General features: G+C 36.0%; 1 protein-coding gene and 1 pseudogene across 6 annotated transcripts in view; one reads left to right on the top strand and one right to left on the bottom strand.

Moving 5' to 3' along the window:
• EPS15 (epidermal growth factor receptor pathway substrate 15) overlaps positions 1–14,916 on the bottom strand; it is a 152,681-nt gene that overhangs the window by 18,903 nt on the left and 118,862 nt on the right. For 5 of the 6 annotated variants that reach the window (XM_088835283.1, XM_088835285.1, XM_088835282.1 and 2 more), the window contains exon 21: positions 11,087–11,156. In XM_088835283.1, the coding sequence (XP_088691409.1) occupies positions 11,087–11,156 (70 nt within the window). Of the gene's footprint in view, positions 1–8,814; positions 10,903–11,086; positions 11,157–14,916 lie in introns of those variants that run through there. The other variant, XM_088835286.1, reaches the window with a different exon arrangement.
• Positions 2,112–6,433, top strand: LOC148778016 (large ribosomal subunit protein uL6 pseudogene; annotated as a pseudogene).

Raw genomic sequence — 14,916 nt, forward strand, 5'->3', positions numbered from 1 at the left:
TAATTTTAAGTAAGTTGTGACCCTTAGGTACACATCTAAAAATTATGAAAGACAAAATGAGAAATACACACAAACATTTCTGCTGAGTACCAAAGTATAACGGTTATCTGAAGGAAATGCACTTACATGATAGTCTGAGAAACCAGATGAACTAGCTGCTTTTTTCTTGGAATACCATTTTTACTTAAAAGAAGAGACAAGTAAACAAGAGTTATTCAGTTTTAGGTATTTCAGGTATCTTCCTAAATAAAGTGAATCTGACACTTTAAGGAAAACAACTGAAAGTATTTTTTGCAGATGATAAAAATTACAAATTATCAAGTAAAAATTAGAATCTTGGAAAGGTTTAAACGCCTCATAAGCTTAACATTATACCAATATTTCATTAAAAGACTCATGAGATGGATGGTGATATCAATAAGTGTGATTTAAAAAACTATTTATAATGAAATGTGCTAACATTTAGAAGACACGCATAACTGAGTGAACCAATATGTTCCAAATGACCAATGCACGTTACAAAGCCATATATGAGGCACAAGGTTCATTCATTGTGCAAGAAAGACTAATGGAGTTTAATGTAACAGAATATGAAAAGTTCATTGATACAGTTTCATATTCCTTATTGCAAATAACTGTGTGTGTGTGTAACTAACTTTGAAGAAACTAAAATTTATTGATTTTTGGTATAGTAGCAAACTCCAGGAGATAGTGAAGGACAGGGAAGCCTGGCATGCTGCAGTTCATGGGCCTGCAAAGAGTTGGACACAACTTAGTGACTGAACAACAAACAACAACTAAGAAAAATATCTAAAAAGTCTATTAAAATAATCCTCCCTTTTCCAGCTGTGTGAGGCAGATCTTCATTTCATACATTTCAAGCAAAACACACAGTGTAGCACACTGAATGCAGAAGTAGATATGAAGATCCAGCAAAAGCCACACATTTAAAGAGCAAAAATATATAAACAATGCTACTCTTCTCACAATATTTTTCTTTTTTTGGTTTGGAGTTATTATTTTTGTTTAAAAATATGGTATTTATGTTAATAAATAATGGGTTTATTATTTTTGTTTTTAAATGAATTTAAAAATTTTAATTTCTCAGTTTTAACTTCTAACAGTAAATACTGACAAATAAGACCCCCAAAACAAAAGTTCTTTGAGGGTCTTCATTCATTTTTAAAAAGGATCCTGAGATCAAAAAGCTTGATAATCTCCAAAGTTACTGCCTGTGTTTCCTTCAAATAACCCACTTCTTTCCTAATTAGTTTTTGTTATCATTGTTGAAATAAGAGCCCAGTAAGGGTGAAGTCTGAATTATTTTCCCTCAACCCCAAAAAGTCTTTTTACTGACCTTTTATAAGATTCTTACAAAATTCTTTCATTTACCTAACATTTTTTTCATTTGCTCTCGGGACCCTTCATCAAATTCTGGGTTCCAAAGATATCTTAATTTTTTCATTTTTATTATTTAGTAAATAAGAGGCAGGATAACACAGCAGAAAGATCAACGGACAGGGATTCAGAAGTAAACTAGTAAGTAGTCCTGGGGCTCAGCTTCTTTTCCATATATTAAGGAATCAGACCAGATAATAATTCTCAAATGGAATTCCAATATATGAAACAAGTAAGATGGATTTTAAGAATAACTCTAAATTCTTTTTAAGTTTAAATTTATAACATTTACTTATCACAGTGACAATGAGAACAATGAAGCAATTTTGATTAACACAAATGTTTAAAGTCAGGGATCAAACTTTTTCTGTACTTGGCTTTGTTTGCTCTATCTGAAAAACATTATTCATCAAAGAAAGCAGCTCATTTATGAACAAGAGTCTTGTAATCTCATAGTGGTTTAAATAAATGTTTATTTATAGGTTTACACAAAACCCATTTAACTTGATATTACAGTGCACTCCAATACGTTAAAATCTGGTCTGGAATAAATCTGAATGCATATTAAACTAACATATTAAACCTAATTAAACTGCAGTTTTTAAAAATTCAGAGACACTTAAAAAATAATGAAACTAGACTCGGCCAACCCCCTAAAGGCCCCTCTGGAAGCTGGTTTCATGAAAAATAATCTGAAAACTGTGGTCGAGAGCATGTCTATGATTCCCTCAGCTCTAACAAAGGCAGTAATGTAAGTTTGAGAGAAAAAAAAAAATCTGTGGCATCACCTGACTCCAACTTTTGTATTGTCAGAACTAGATGAGAAGATATAAGGCAGAGGCATGTAACAAAATGATTAACAGTATGAGCTCTGAAATAAGACATGGATTAGAAACTGAGCATTGAGACAGCTACTATGAGCCAGGGCAAACTGTTTGGCCTGAGTCTCATTTTCCTCATTATTAAAGAGAGAAAGAATAGCGCCTCCCATATAATTGTTATAAAGATTAAGTGAGAAAAATGCAAAAACAAAGTTTGAATGACCTATATGGCTGTGGAAAGAAAGAAAAAAGACATTCAGACTTCTGATATTTCTTAGTCTGTGGAAAGTCTGTGTAACTCAGCCCCATACACAAAGAACATATTGCCCCCTCTGCTGCTGCTGCCACTGCTGCTGCTAAGTCACTTCAGTCGTGTCCGACTCTGTGCGACCCCATAGACAGCAGCCTACCAGGCTCCCCTGTCCCTGGGATTCTCCAGGCAAGAACACTGGAGTGGGCTGCCATTTCCTTCTCCAATGTGTGAAAGTGAAAAGTGAAAGTGAAGTCGCTCAGTCGTGTCCGACCCTTAGCGACCCCACGGACTGCAGCCTACCAGGCTCCTCCATCCATGGGATTTTCTAGGCAAGAGTACTGGAGTGGCTTGCCATTGCCTTCTCCAACTGCCCCCTCTACACAGTTTTAATTCTAAGATTCTCATTCAAATCAAGATATCAGCTAGACTGCAGATGACAAAGATATAGACTCTCATTTTATATGTAAAGATGGTTCAACACAGGAAAATCAATTAACGTAATACACTACATTAACAGAATGAAGAAAAAAAACCCAGATGATCATCTCAATTGATGCAGAAAAAGCATATATTTGACAAAATTCAAAATCCTTTCATGATAACACACTGAACAAACTAGGAAAAGAAGGAAAATTACTTCAACATAATAAAGACCACATATGAAAAGCCAACAGTGAACATCATACCAATAGTGAGAGACTGAAAGCTTTTTCTCTAAAATCTGTAACAAGACAAGGATGCTCACCTTCACCACTTCTATTCAACACAGAAATCCTAGCCAGAGCAATTAGGCAAGGAGGAACAAAAAAGGCATCCAAACTGAAAAGGAAGAGGTAAAATTATCTGTTTTCAGATGACACAATGTAACATGCAAAAAACCCTAAAAAAAAACCCTTTAGAATAAATGAATTCAGCAAAGTAGCAGGATACAAAATCAATGCACAGAAATCAATAGCATTTCCATATACTGATAATCTGCAAAGGAAATTAATAAAACAATGACATTTACAATAGCATCAAAAAGAATAAAATACTTAGGAATTAACTTAGCCAAGGAAGACTTGTATACTGACAACTTTAAAACATTCTGAAACAAAGTAGATACAGATAAAGAGAAAAACAGACAACATTCATGAACTGGAAAACTCAGTATTGTTATGATGTTAATATCATCCAAAGCACTCTACAGATTCAATGTAATCACTGTCAAAATCCCAATGACACTCTTTTGCAGAAACAGAAAATTTAACCTAAAATTCATATGGAATCTCAAGGGACCCTGAATAGCGAAAACAATCTTGAAAAAATGACAAAGTTACAGGTCTCAAACTTCTTGATTTCAAAACTTATTACAAAGCTATTGTAATCAAAACAGTTCTGGTCTTAAGACACTTAGATCAATAGAACAGAATAGAGAGCCCAGAAATAAACCCTTACACACGGAGTCAAAAGATTTTCTACAAGGATATTAAAACCATTCAATGGGAAAGGAAAAGTAGTTTTGGGAAAATGGGATAGCCATATGAAAAAGAATGAAGTAAAATTAACTTAAAATGGATCAAAGACCTAACTGTAAGACCTACAACTAAAAACTCAGAAGAAAACGTAAGTGAAAAACTTCACAACATTGGATTTAGCAATATTTTCTTGGATAGGACACTAAAAGCATAGACAACAAAAGAAAAAGTACATAAACTGGACAATATCAAAATTAAAAAGTTCTGTGCACCGAGAGACAGTATCAACAGAATGAAAAGGCAACCTATGATATGGGAGAAAATATTTGCAAATCGTCTATCTCATAAGGGGTTAATATCCACAAAATATAAGGAACTCCTACATTGCAACAACAAAAAAGCAAACTGATTTTTTAAAATGGGCAAAGCACCTGAATAGACGCTACAAAGATATACAAATGGCCAATATGCATCATTATTCACTAGAGAAATGCAAATTAAATCAATGAGCTGCCACTTCACACCATTAATATGGTTATTATTTTAAAAAGTAGTATGTGTTGGCAAGGATGTAGAGAAACTGGAATTCCTATGCACTACTGATGGGAATGTAAAATAGTAAGGCAAGGAAAACAGTATGATGGCTTCTCAAAAAATTAAAAATAGAGTTACTACATGATTGAGAAATTCTTAGTAAATACTTAAAAGATCTGAAACCAAGGACTTGATTAGGTATTTGTAAACTCATGAATAGCAGCATCATTCACAATAGTCAAAATGTGGATGCAAACCAAGTGTCTATTGATGGAGGAATATATAAACAAAAAGTGGTATATTCATACAACAGAATATCATTCAGTCTTAAAAAGGAAGGATACATGCTACAACATGGATGAACCTTGAGGAAATTATGACAAGTGAAATAAGCCCAATACACAAAAAGACAAATATGATGATTCCACTTTTATGAGGGACCTAGAGTAGTCAAATTCACAAACACAGTAAGTAAATGGTGTTTGCCAGGGCCTGGTAAGAAGGGGAAAAGGGGAGTTCTTGTTTAACTGGTATAGTTTCAGTTTTAGAAGATCAAAAAATTCTGTAGATAGATGGATGTGATGGTTGCACAATAATGTGAAGGTATTTAATACCACTAACTGTATACTTTAAAATGGCTAAAATGGTAAATTTTATATCATGTATTTTTCACCACAATGTTAAAATACCCATTTATCAGAAAAAAAATGAACAATATGCCCCCTCCCCCCAAATAAAAATTCTCATCCATTGGGCTCCTTTTATATGCTCTGTGAGAACAGTAATTGATTCACCCATTCATTCAGTAATATTATGTCCCCAGGTATGGTTTAAGGTTCTTGGGAGATATCAGTGAATAAAAAGATTCAAGTTCCTGTCAATGCCAAAATCTAATAGAAGGAAGAGGAGTTAAATAAGAGAGAAACACAATTTATTTAGTACACTAGAAGGTAATAAGCCAAAATACAGTTAAGAAGGAGTAGAGAACATTGTGGTGGGAGTGCTGGGCTAGATGGTAAAGTGACATTTTGGCCAAGATTTGTTAGAGGTAACAGAGATCATCCTGTGGATATGTGGATAAAAATCACCCTAGGAATGGGGAACAGCTAAGAGTAAAGGGCCTAAGGAACACGAGCCTGTTTCTTGAGCAAGAGTAAAGTCAGTGTGATTGGAGCAGAGGGAGTAAAGGTAATAACAATGAGATATTATTAGAAAGCTTTGGGCCATTGTAAGGCTCTTACTGTATATAATTTGAAGGTAGAATCAGTAACATTTCTTGATACATTAGAGACAGATTAAGAGAAAGAAAAAAGAACCAAGGATGATTCTAAGATTTTAGGTCTCAGTAACATTAAAGATGAAATTACCACGGATTAGGAAGGGGAAAGCTCTTTGCTGCATTTACTGTGAGAATGAAGACCATTCTCAGCAGACTGTCAACATTTCAGAAGAATTTCTGACATTACTCTGAAAGGACAGACAGTTATTGTGAAGGGCCCAAGAGGTACCCTTCAATCACATCAATGTAGAACTCAGTCTCCTTGGAAAGAAAAAGAAGAGGCTCTGGGCTGACATATGATGGGGAAACAGAAAGGAACTGGCAACTGTTCATGGATCTGTAGTCAGAGCATGATCAAGGGTGTTACACTGGGCTTCTGTTACAAGATGAGGTCTGTGAATGTCCACCTCCCCATCAACGTTGTTATGAGGAGACTGGTTCTCTTGCTGAAATCTGAAATTTTCTGGGTGAAAAATACATCCACAGGGTTCAGATGAGGCCAGGGGCTGCTTGTTCAGTATGTCAAACCCAGAAAGATAAGATGATTATTGAAGCAAACGATAATGAACTTGTGTCCAATTTGGCTGCTTTGATTCAGCAAGCCTCCACAGTTGAAGACAAGGATATCAGAAAATTTTTGGATGGTATCTATGTTTCTGAAAAAGGAACAGTTCCGCAGGCTGATGAATAAGATCTGAGTGGTCCGGCTGCAGAAACAGCAAGATGCCAGATGGTTCTATGGACTCAACTGTGATGCTTTAAAGAGGCAATAAAAAGCCTTATGATTTGAGGGAAAAAAAGATGGGGAAAGATTCAAGAGAAGCAGGTTTGGGGAGGAAGATTAGGTGTTTGGTGTTAGACATGTTGTGTTAGATGTATCTATGAGATGTTTGAGTGGAGATGTCAATAGATAATTGGATACAGGTATCTGGAGTTCATGGGAAAAAGTGTGGCTAGAGTTAGAAATCAACATGGAGAGAGTATGTAAAACCATAAAACCAGATGAGAACCCCAAGGAATACAGACAGAGAAGATAAGTTTAGAGTCTAAGACCTAGAGCAACACAACATAAAGAAGTTGGGGAGAAGAGAAAGCAAAGAGACAGAGAAGGAAGGACCAAAGAGGCTGGTGGAAAACTACAGACATCATCTGAATGTGAGTCCATCTATTACTACTTCCTTAACCTGTGAAATGGCTTCATCTCTCCATTTCTTGGTTTTCCTTGTCTGTACAATAAACATAACAGCAATTTCCTCAGGTAGTTGCTGTGAGAATTAAACAAGACCAAATATGAGAAAACAGCACATGTAGTGCTGGAACTAAGCAAGTGCTCAGAAAATGGTGTCTATTACTATGATGATAGCAACAAACCTTAGCCCACTTCCGGTCTACTATAGTCCTTTACTCTACCACTTCACAGGAAATGAGCCAGAAACTGGAAATCAAAGAGAAGACCAACACAGGCAACAGAAACCTACAGTGAGATCACAATCTACCACTTCAGCCTTATTTAACCTGATTATTCCTCTAACTGTAAGTAAGCTTTATCAAAATGTCTGTTTTTCTTTGAACATGCACTATATGTCCTTCTTCCATTCCTTGCTCATGTTACTCTCTTTGCTTTAACTACTCTTCCCATATCTACTTATGTAGGCCATTCTTTCAAGGCATACCACAAAAGCCACCTTCTGCTCTGAAATCATTCATGAGTTGCCCTAAAGGGAGGCCATCTCCCTTTTCTTTAAATGCTTTCAGCGTTAATGAATTCTCATGGCACTTACCATTCCTCAGTGTGGGCAATCAAGAGTTAATTAAAATGTATTAACCTTTCGTTTTATTCTCTTAGGTTATCCTTTCTTATCATATAACATCCCTATCAATACATTAATTCATCAGTTCAAAAATGAGACTCTAAAAGAGCACATGTATTTTAAAAAGATACAATTTAACCACTTTCATTACAATAAGCCTTTTAGAAATATTATTTGCTGTAGTTCTAAATTTTGGGTTAAATCCAAACCCAGCACTACATGAGATCTTTTTTTTCTACATATCTGCTTTTTTACATTCTTTATTACTTATGTTGGATGTTAATCTTCAAGCTGGAAACAAATAATGCACACTGTTAAATCTCATCTTGATATTTGCACAAGAAATTCAAATTGTGAAGACATTTCTATACTAATTTTTCTCTACACTCATAATCCTCAATTTGCCACAATCAGCAAACTCACTCTATTTTCATCTGGAAAAATAAGGCATCCTATTTTTAGCATGATATTGAAGTATTTATTGAGTCTACTTCCAGTTCCCTGCCCTCCTAGATGATAACTAAATGAATAGAGAGAGAAACAGTTACTGAGTCGAAAAAGCTTTCGGACTCTTATCAGACACAGGTTTGAATCTTGGCTTTATCATGCAAATCTAATAAAACTGTAAATCTGAACCAATTACTTAATGCTCCTATCTTCAGTTTCCTGACCTTTAAAATGGGAATATGGGATTTATTTGGTGGTTCATTGGTTAAGACTCTGCACTTCCACTACAGGGGGTACCAGTGCAATCTCTGATCTGGGAAGTTCCACACGCTGCAAGGCGCAGCCTAAATAAATAAATAAAAATATGACACACTTGGGGTGTGTGAAAAGACCAAGACTCTTTTATTATGAAAAATTCAAAACAGATAAAAATAAAAAGCTAGTATAATGAACCCTCATGTATTTATTGCTTAGCTTTAGTACTTAGCAACTGTGTTTCCTATACACACTTCAGTTTATGCACTCCACAAGATTATTTTGACACAAACCCCAATTTAATCACTTCATCTCTAAATCTGACATAATGTATCCAAGATAAAGACTTGTTTTGTTTCTCTGGTTTTGGCCATGCTATGTGGCATGTGCAATCTTAGTTCCCTGACCAGGGATTGAACCTGTGCCCCTTGTAATGGAAGTGCAGAGTCTTAACCACTGCACTGACAGGGAACTCTGAAGACTGTTTTTAAAAAGACAAAACTAAAATAGCATTTTCAAATCATCTTAAAAAATAAAAAAATTTCTTAATGTCAATCTGTCCCAATTTCTTTCCTCTCATAAATCTTTTTTAAATTGATTTATTAAAATCAAGTACAAGCAAGATCTACACATATTATTTACATGATATGCTCCTTAAATTTGTTTTTACTTTTAAGTTCCTTCCCCCTTCTCTTTTTTTTTTCCGCTATATTGTTTTTGTTGGAGAAACATGGGAAATCCCAAGGGAGTTTTGCTAATATGGGAAGCCACTAATTTTTAAATTTAGGTTCACGATCCACAAGAATCAATGCTGACTTTGAAACTGCCAAGGAACACTGTCTTGTATAAAGCAAAAAAACATTTTTATTGGTTTTACTGACATTTCCTAGAATACATATTAAGCTCTTTAACACGAACAGTAAATAATAAATGATAAGAAAACTGGAACATAATACACAAACACCATTGTTTTTATTGATAGAATGTAATAGGATATATTTAGGTTGGTGCAAAAGTAACTGCGGTTTAAAATTTGCCATTTGATATTGGAATACATTATTAAATGTGATTATGTTATATATCATTATGTTATATATCATTTTGATGTGCATTTCTTGTTTTATGCTATTTTAGATGCATTGCAGACTATGAAAATGATGTTAGACAAAAAGCAAATTACAGCGATCTTCATATTTAAGTTCAAAACTGGGTCAAAGCAGCAGAGACAACTCATGAAAACTTGCAAAATCAACAATACATTTGGCCCAGAAACTGCTAATGAACGTATAGTGCACTGGTAGTTCAAGAAGTTTTGCAAAGGAGACAAGAGCCTTGAAGGTGACGAGAAAAGTGGCCAGCCATCAGAAGTTGACAACAACCAACTGAGAGCAATCATTGAAGCCGATCACCTTACAACTACACAAGAAGTTGCCCAAGAACTCAATGTTGACCATTCTACAGTCATTTGGGATTTGAAGCAATTGGAAAGGTGAAAAAGCTCAAGAAGCGAGTGCCTCAAGAACTGACCACAAATCAAAAAAATCATCACTTTTAAGTGTTGTCTTCTCTTATTCTATGCAACAGTGAATCATTTCTCAACCTGATTGTGAGGTGCGATGAAAAGTGAATTTTTACACAACAACCAGCAACAAATAGGTCAGTGGTTGGACAGAGAAGAAGCTCCAAAGCACATCCCAAAGTCAAACTTGCACCAAAAAAAGGGTCATGGTCACTGTTTGGTGGTTTGATCCACTACAGCTTTCTGAATCACAGCGGAACCGTTACATCTGAGAAGTATGCCCAGTAAATCGATGAGATGAATGGAAAACTGCAACACTTACAGCTGGCCTTGGTCAACAAAAGGACCCAATTCTTTTCTGAGATAACACCCAACCACATGTCACACAACCAACACTTCAAAAATTGAATAAAACTGGGCAATGAAGTTTTGGCTCATCTTCCATATTCACCTAACCTCTCACCAACTGACTAACACTTCTTCTTCAAGTATCTCAACAACTTTTTATAGGGAAAATGCTTCCACAACCAGCAGGACACAGAAAATGCTTTCCAAGAGTTTGTCAAATCCTGAAGCACGGATTTTTTTGCTTCAGGAATAAATTTTATTTCTCACTGGCAAAAATGTGTTGATTTTAACAACTTCTATTTTGATTAATACAGATGTGTTTGACACTGTTACTGTTCTTCAGTCATTCATTTGTGTCTGACTCTTTGAGACCTCATGGACTGCAGCACACCAGGCTTCCCTGTCCTTCACCATCTCCCAGAGCTTGCTCAAACTCATGTCTGTTGAGTCAGTGATGCTATCCAACAATCTTGTCCCCTGTTGCTCCTTCTCTTCCTGCCTTTAATCTTGCCCAGCATCAGGGTCTTTTCCCATGAGTCAGCTCTTCGCATCAGGTGGCCAAAGTACTGGAGCTTCAGCTTCAGCGTCAGTCCTTCCAATGAATATTCAGGGTTGATTTCCTTTAGAATTGACTGTTTTAATCTCCTTATAGTCCAAAGGACTCGCAAGAGTATTCTCCAACACCACAGTTCAAAAGCATTAATTCTTCAGCACTCAGTCTTCTTTAAGGTCCAACTCTCACATCCAAACATGACACTTGGAAAAACCATAGTTTTGACCCTAGTTAAAATGATTTAAAATTCAGGGTCTGAAAACACAATTACTTTTGTACCAATCTAATAACTATGCAATAATCTTAAAGCCATAAGCAAGTAAATAGGAGAATATATTTGCTGAAGAACAAAAAAAAAAGAAGTTGAAAGAAAGGATGATGTTTACTGTTCAAAGAAAATTATTTCCTTACCTGAATCGCTTGCTGCAACAACAACTGTTCCACCAGGAGCAAAAGGATCATTGTGCTTTAACGTTTCTACCTAAACAAATTACACAAAGTCATGATTGAGAGGGGAAAACTTTTCATAAGTGAAACTTTATTGCCACACCAAAGAAAATATTCTTCACAAACTCTAAACTAATTAAGAAACACAAGGCATGAGGAAAAAATATTTACCCCTACTGATTTGCAATCTTGTTAAATTGAAATGATTCATATCATTTTCTAACCTCTTCCTGTAAAACATAACATACATTCAGAAAAATGTATGGAACATTCAGTTCAGTTCAGTTCAGTCGCTCAGTCGTGTCCGACTCTCCGCGACCCCATGAATCACAGCACACCAGGCCTCCCTGTCCATCACCAATGAACCATTTAATAAAAGGTATCAAGTGAACATCTATGAAACTGCCAACATCTATCTCAAAAGTCTTCATGTGTCTACTTTAATCACAATCCCATCCCTCCTCTCTGTAAAAATCATTATTACCCTGGCATTGGTGGTATCCATTGCTTTCCTTCATAATTTTGCTACTTGTTTAGATGCACACTATTCTTTAACTTTCATTTTGAAATAACTGTAGATTTCTAGAACAACTGTAAAGATAACACAAGACCTCTTATATGCTCTTCACCCATCTTCCTCTAACGTTAATGTGTGTGTGTGTGTGTGTGTGTGTGTGTGTGTGAGAGAGAGAGAGAGAACGCTTTCTATTAAAAAAAAATTCAGCCACTTTCAATAATAAGCCACATAAAAAATCTGAATCAAATGGTAAGCGTGAATGGCTGCAGAGTCAGGACTTTGTAATGTTTTATAGAAGCCAGAGATTCTGACTACTGAACTATCTTCCTACTTCAGCTTGCTTTTAAATCATAGTCAAACAAAATGTATATCTAGGAAGGTAACCGAACTTTCTGTTTCTGGCATCAGGTTCTTTTTAAGAGGCCAGCTAAAAGTCTTGGCATACAATTAGATAAAAGGGGCACAAAAAGAGTTTTGGAATATTTATCTTCTGCTCTGACTCATGACTATCAGTGTCATCTGTATTACACAATCTACTTCTAATCATCAAGAACTTAGGTATTACAACTGAATGTCAAAGGATATTACAGAGCTCAAGTAATACAGATGTATTTGATAAAAGAGACATAATGCTCACTGAGACTTACTGTATATTCTTTTTATAAAACAGAATCCATTAAATCAAAACTACTTGCGGAAAGAATAACTAGTGATGTTTTTGGAACTGAAAATTTTAACTGATGGTTAACTTACATTTTTATAAAATGAACACACTAGCTTGTACTCTGATTATCTGCTAAATGAATAAACAGCAATCAAGGGGGGAAAAAAATCAAGCTGTTCTGTATAGCAAAGTAACTCTCCATGGTTCCTAATACGATAGTTAAAATACCAATGTGAGACAGAGTCACTGACATGATAACACAAGTCACCAACTATTAATGCTTCTTCTCTCAACTGTGAGAGAAGGAAAAACTAACAGACCTGGTTTTAAATAGCTTGTAGATTTTATTTCGGAGAAGGCAATGGCAAGCCACTCCAGTACTCTTGCCTAGAAAATCCCATGGATGGAGGAGCCGGTAGGCTACAGTCCGTGGGGTCGCTAAGGGTTGGACACCACTGAGCGACTTCACTTTCACACATTGGAGAAGGAAATGGCAACCCACTCCAGTGTTCTTGCCTGGAGAGTCCCAGGGAAGGGGGAGCCTGGTGGGCTTCCGTCTATGGGGTCACACAGAGTCAGACACGACTGAAGTAACTTAGCAGCAGCAGCAGCAGATTTTATTTACCATCACAGAGAGAGAAATAGAAAAAGTAGGCCTATATGTGTGTCAGGTTTAATTCTATTCCTTTATCATACACTGTGCATGCGTGCTAAGTTGCTTCAGTCGTATCTCTTTGTGATCTCATGGACTGTAACCTGCCAGGCTCCTCTGTCTATGGGATTCTCCAGGCAGGGACACTGGAGTGGGCTGCCATGTCCTCCTCCAGGGGAGCTTCCTGACCCAGGGATTGAACCTGGGTCTCTTATGTCTCCTGCGCCAGCAGGCAGGTTCTTTACCACTCGTGCCACATGACAAGTCCACACACTATGCACTTACCCTAACAGGGCACCGAGACAGCAAGAGGAACAGGATAGACTGTGCAGCCCAGGAAGGATTAATTATCCACAAAACTCTCTTCATATTATGTTCAGTTTGGTAATTAGGCAATTTAGTATATGAAAGTAATTTTCATGACTAAAATTCAGATGGTGTGATTTTATAATTAATGTTCCAAACCCTCCTATAAGGTCACCTAACCTATCACTGAAATTCTCTCTTCTCTACATCAGCCATCCATTCCCTCCTTTCACAGTACGACTTAGCATGTACATAGCAGCTACCATATCCTAGCTAGGATAGTAGAAAATGGCATTTGTTTTGGTTTTTTTAAAATTATGTCCCTCTGAGAAAAGAGACCATCCTTGAAGGAACAGAAAAGACTTGTGGGGAGAGATTCATATCTTAAGGCATTAACAGAGGTCTATTTGAAAAGAAGAAAGATGACCAAAAGCAGGGGTTTGTAGTTAGGAAAAAATGAGTCTGAATCTTAGACTACAGAGGTGAGGACCTTAGATTCTGGTCAGATAGAGCCTGAATTTAGTTCTGTCATTTACTAACTTACTTACACGTAATAACCTCTCATTTACTTTATCTTTAAAATGAGGATGATACACGAGCCTCATAGGCTTATTGTGATGCTTAAATGAGGTAACACATGAAAAGAACTTAGCACCATGCCTGGCACATAGAAGAGATTAGATAACTGTAACTATTATTATATTGCCAATTTGGTGTTTAGTTTACAGTTTTGAATGGAGAAATTAAGAGCTGTCAGCTAGGGCACTGTTGCTTTCAAAAACCGGGCAGAAAGAGGAAAAAGTAGAAGAATGAATGGTAGAAAAATTTCACCAGGGGAGAGGAAAAGAAACATGCTTATTTTTAAATTAGGGAGAGCTGCTTTGGCCTCTTGCTTTTTAAACAATAAGAGTAGATAACAAGAGGTTAAAATAAGGTGAGAGGAAAAGAATTCAGGTTGCGGGCAATTCAAGAAGAATTTGGCAAATGGGTCCACACTACAAACTGAGCGTTGTAGGAACATAGAGTATCCACTAGCCTGTGGAAACCACAAATATTCAGTTACAGAGGCATTTGCTTAGTTTTACAACAGTGGAAAAAAACAGTTGCTGGCCAAGTAGTTCTTTACTAAATACGGTAAGGAAGCAATTCAAGAATACCAAAGTTTATTACCTTTAAAATAATCAATTACGCTTTTAAGGAAGTTCTCTTAATCTAACAGTATTAAAAGACAAAATTTCTGCTTCACATGTCTGTCAACCAACTGCTCCTTTTTAAATCTGGTTTACATACAGGTGTGAAATATCCTGTCTCAAAATATAAGCCTTCAAATAAAAACTTAAAAAAAAAAAAACAAACAAGGAAAAAAAATTAAAAACCTCTCCAAAACCATTGATAATTATTGAAATTGGGCTATAGATACACAGAGGTTAGAATACTTCATTATGTTACTCTATTTTGCATGTGTTTAAATATCCTAATATAAAGATTTCATTTTCAAAGCCTCTAGACTTGGTTGTCTGACCTTAGTTAATTTTTCTGAGTTCCAGTGTTCTTATTGTTAAAATAAGGACACCAACACCTACTTTGTAAGACTGACGTGAAGATTAGAAACTATGAATATAAAGCCCACAACAGTACTTAGATCATAGTGGGTG

This window comes from Moschus berezovskii, chromosome 4, assembly GCF_049115385.1.
Source record: "Moschus berezovskii isolate FMDL1 chromosome 4, NW_MosBer_1.0, whole genome shotgun sequence".
NCBI lineage: Eukaryota > Metazoa > Chordata > Mammalia > Artiodactyla > Moschidae > Moschus > Moschus berezovskii.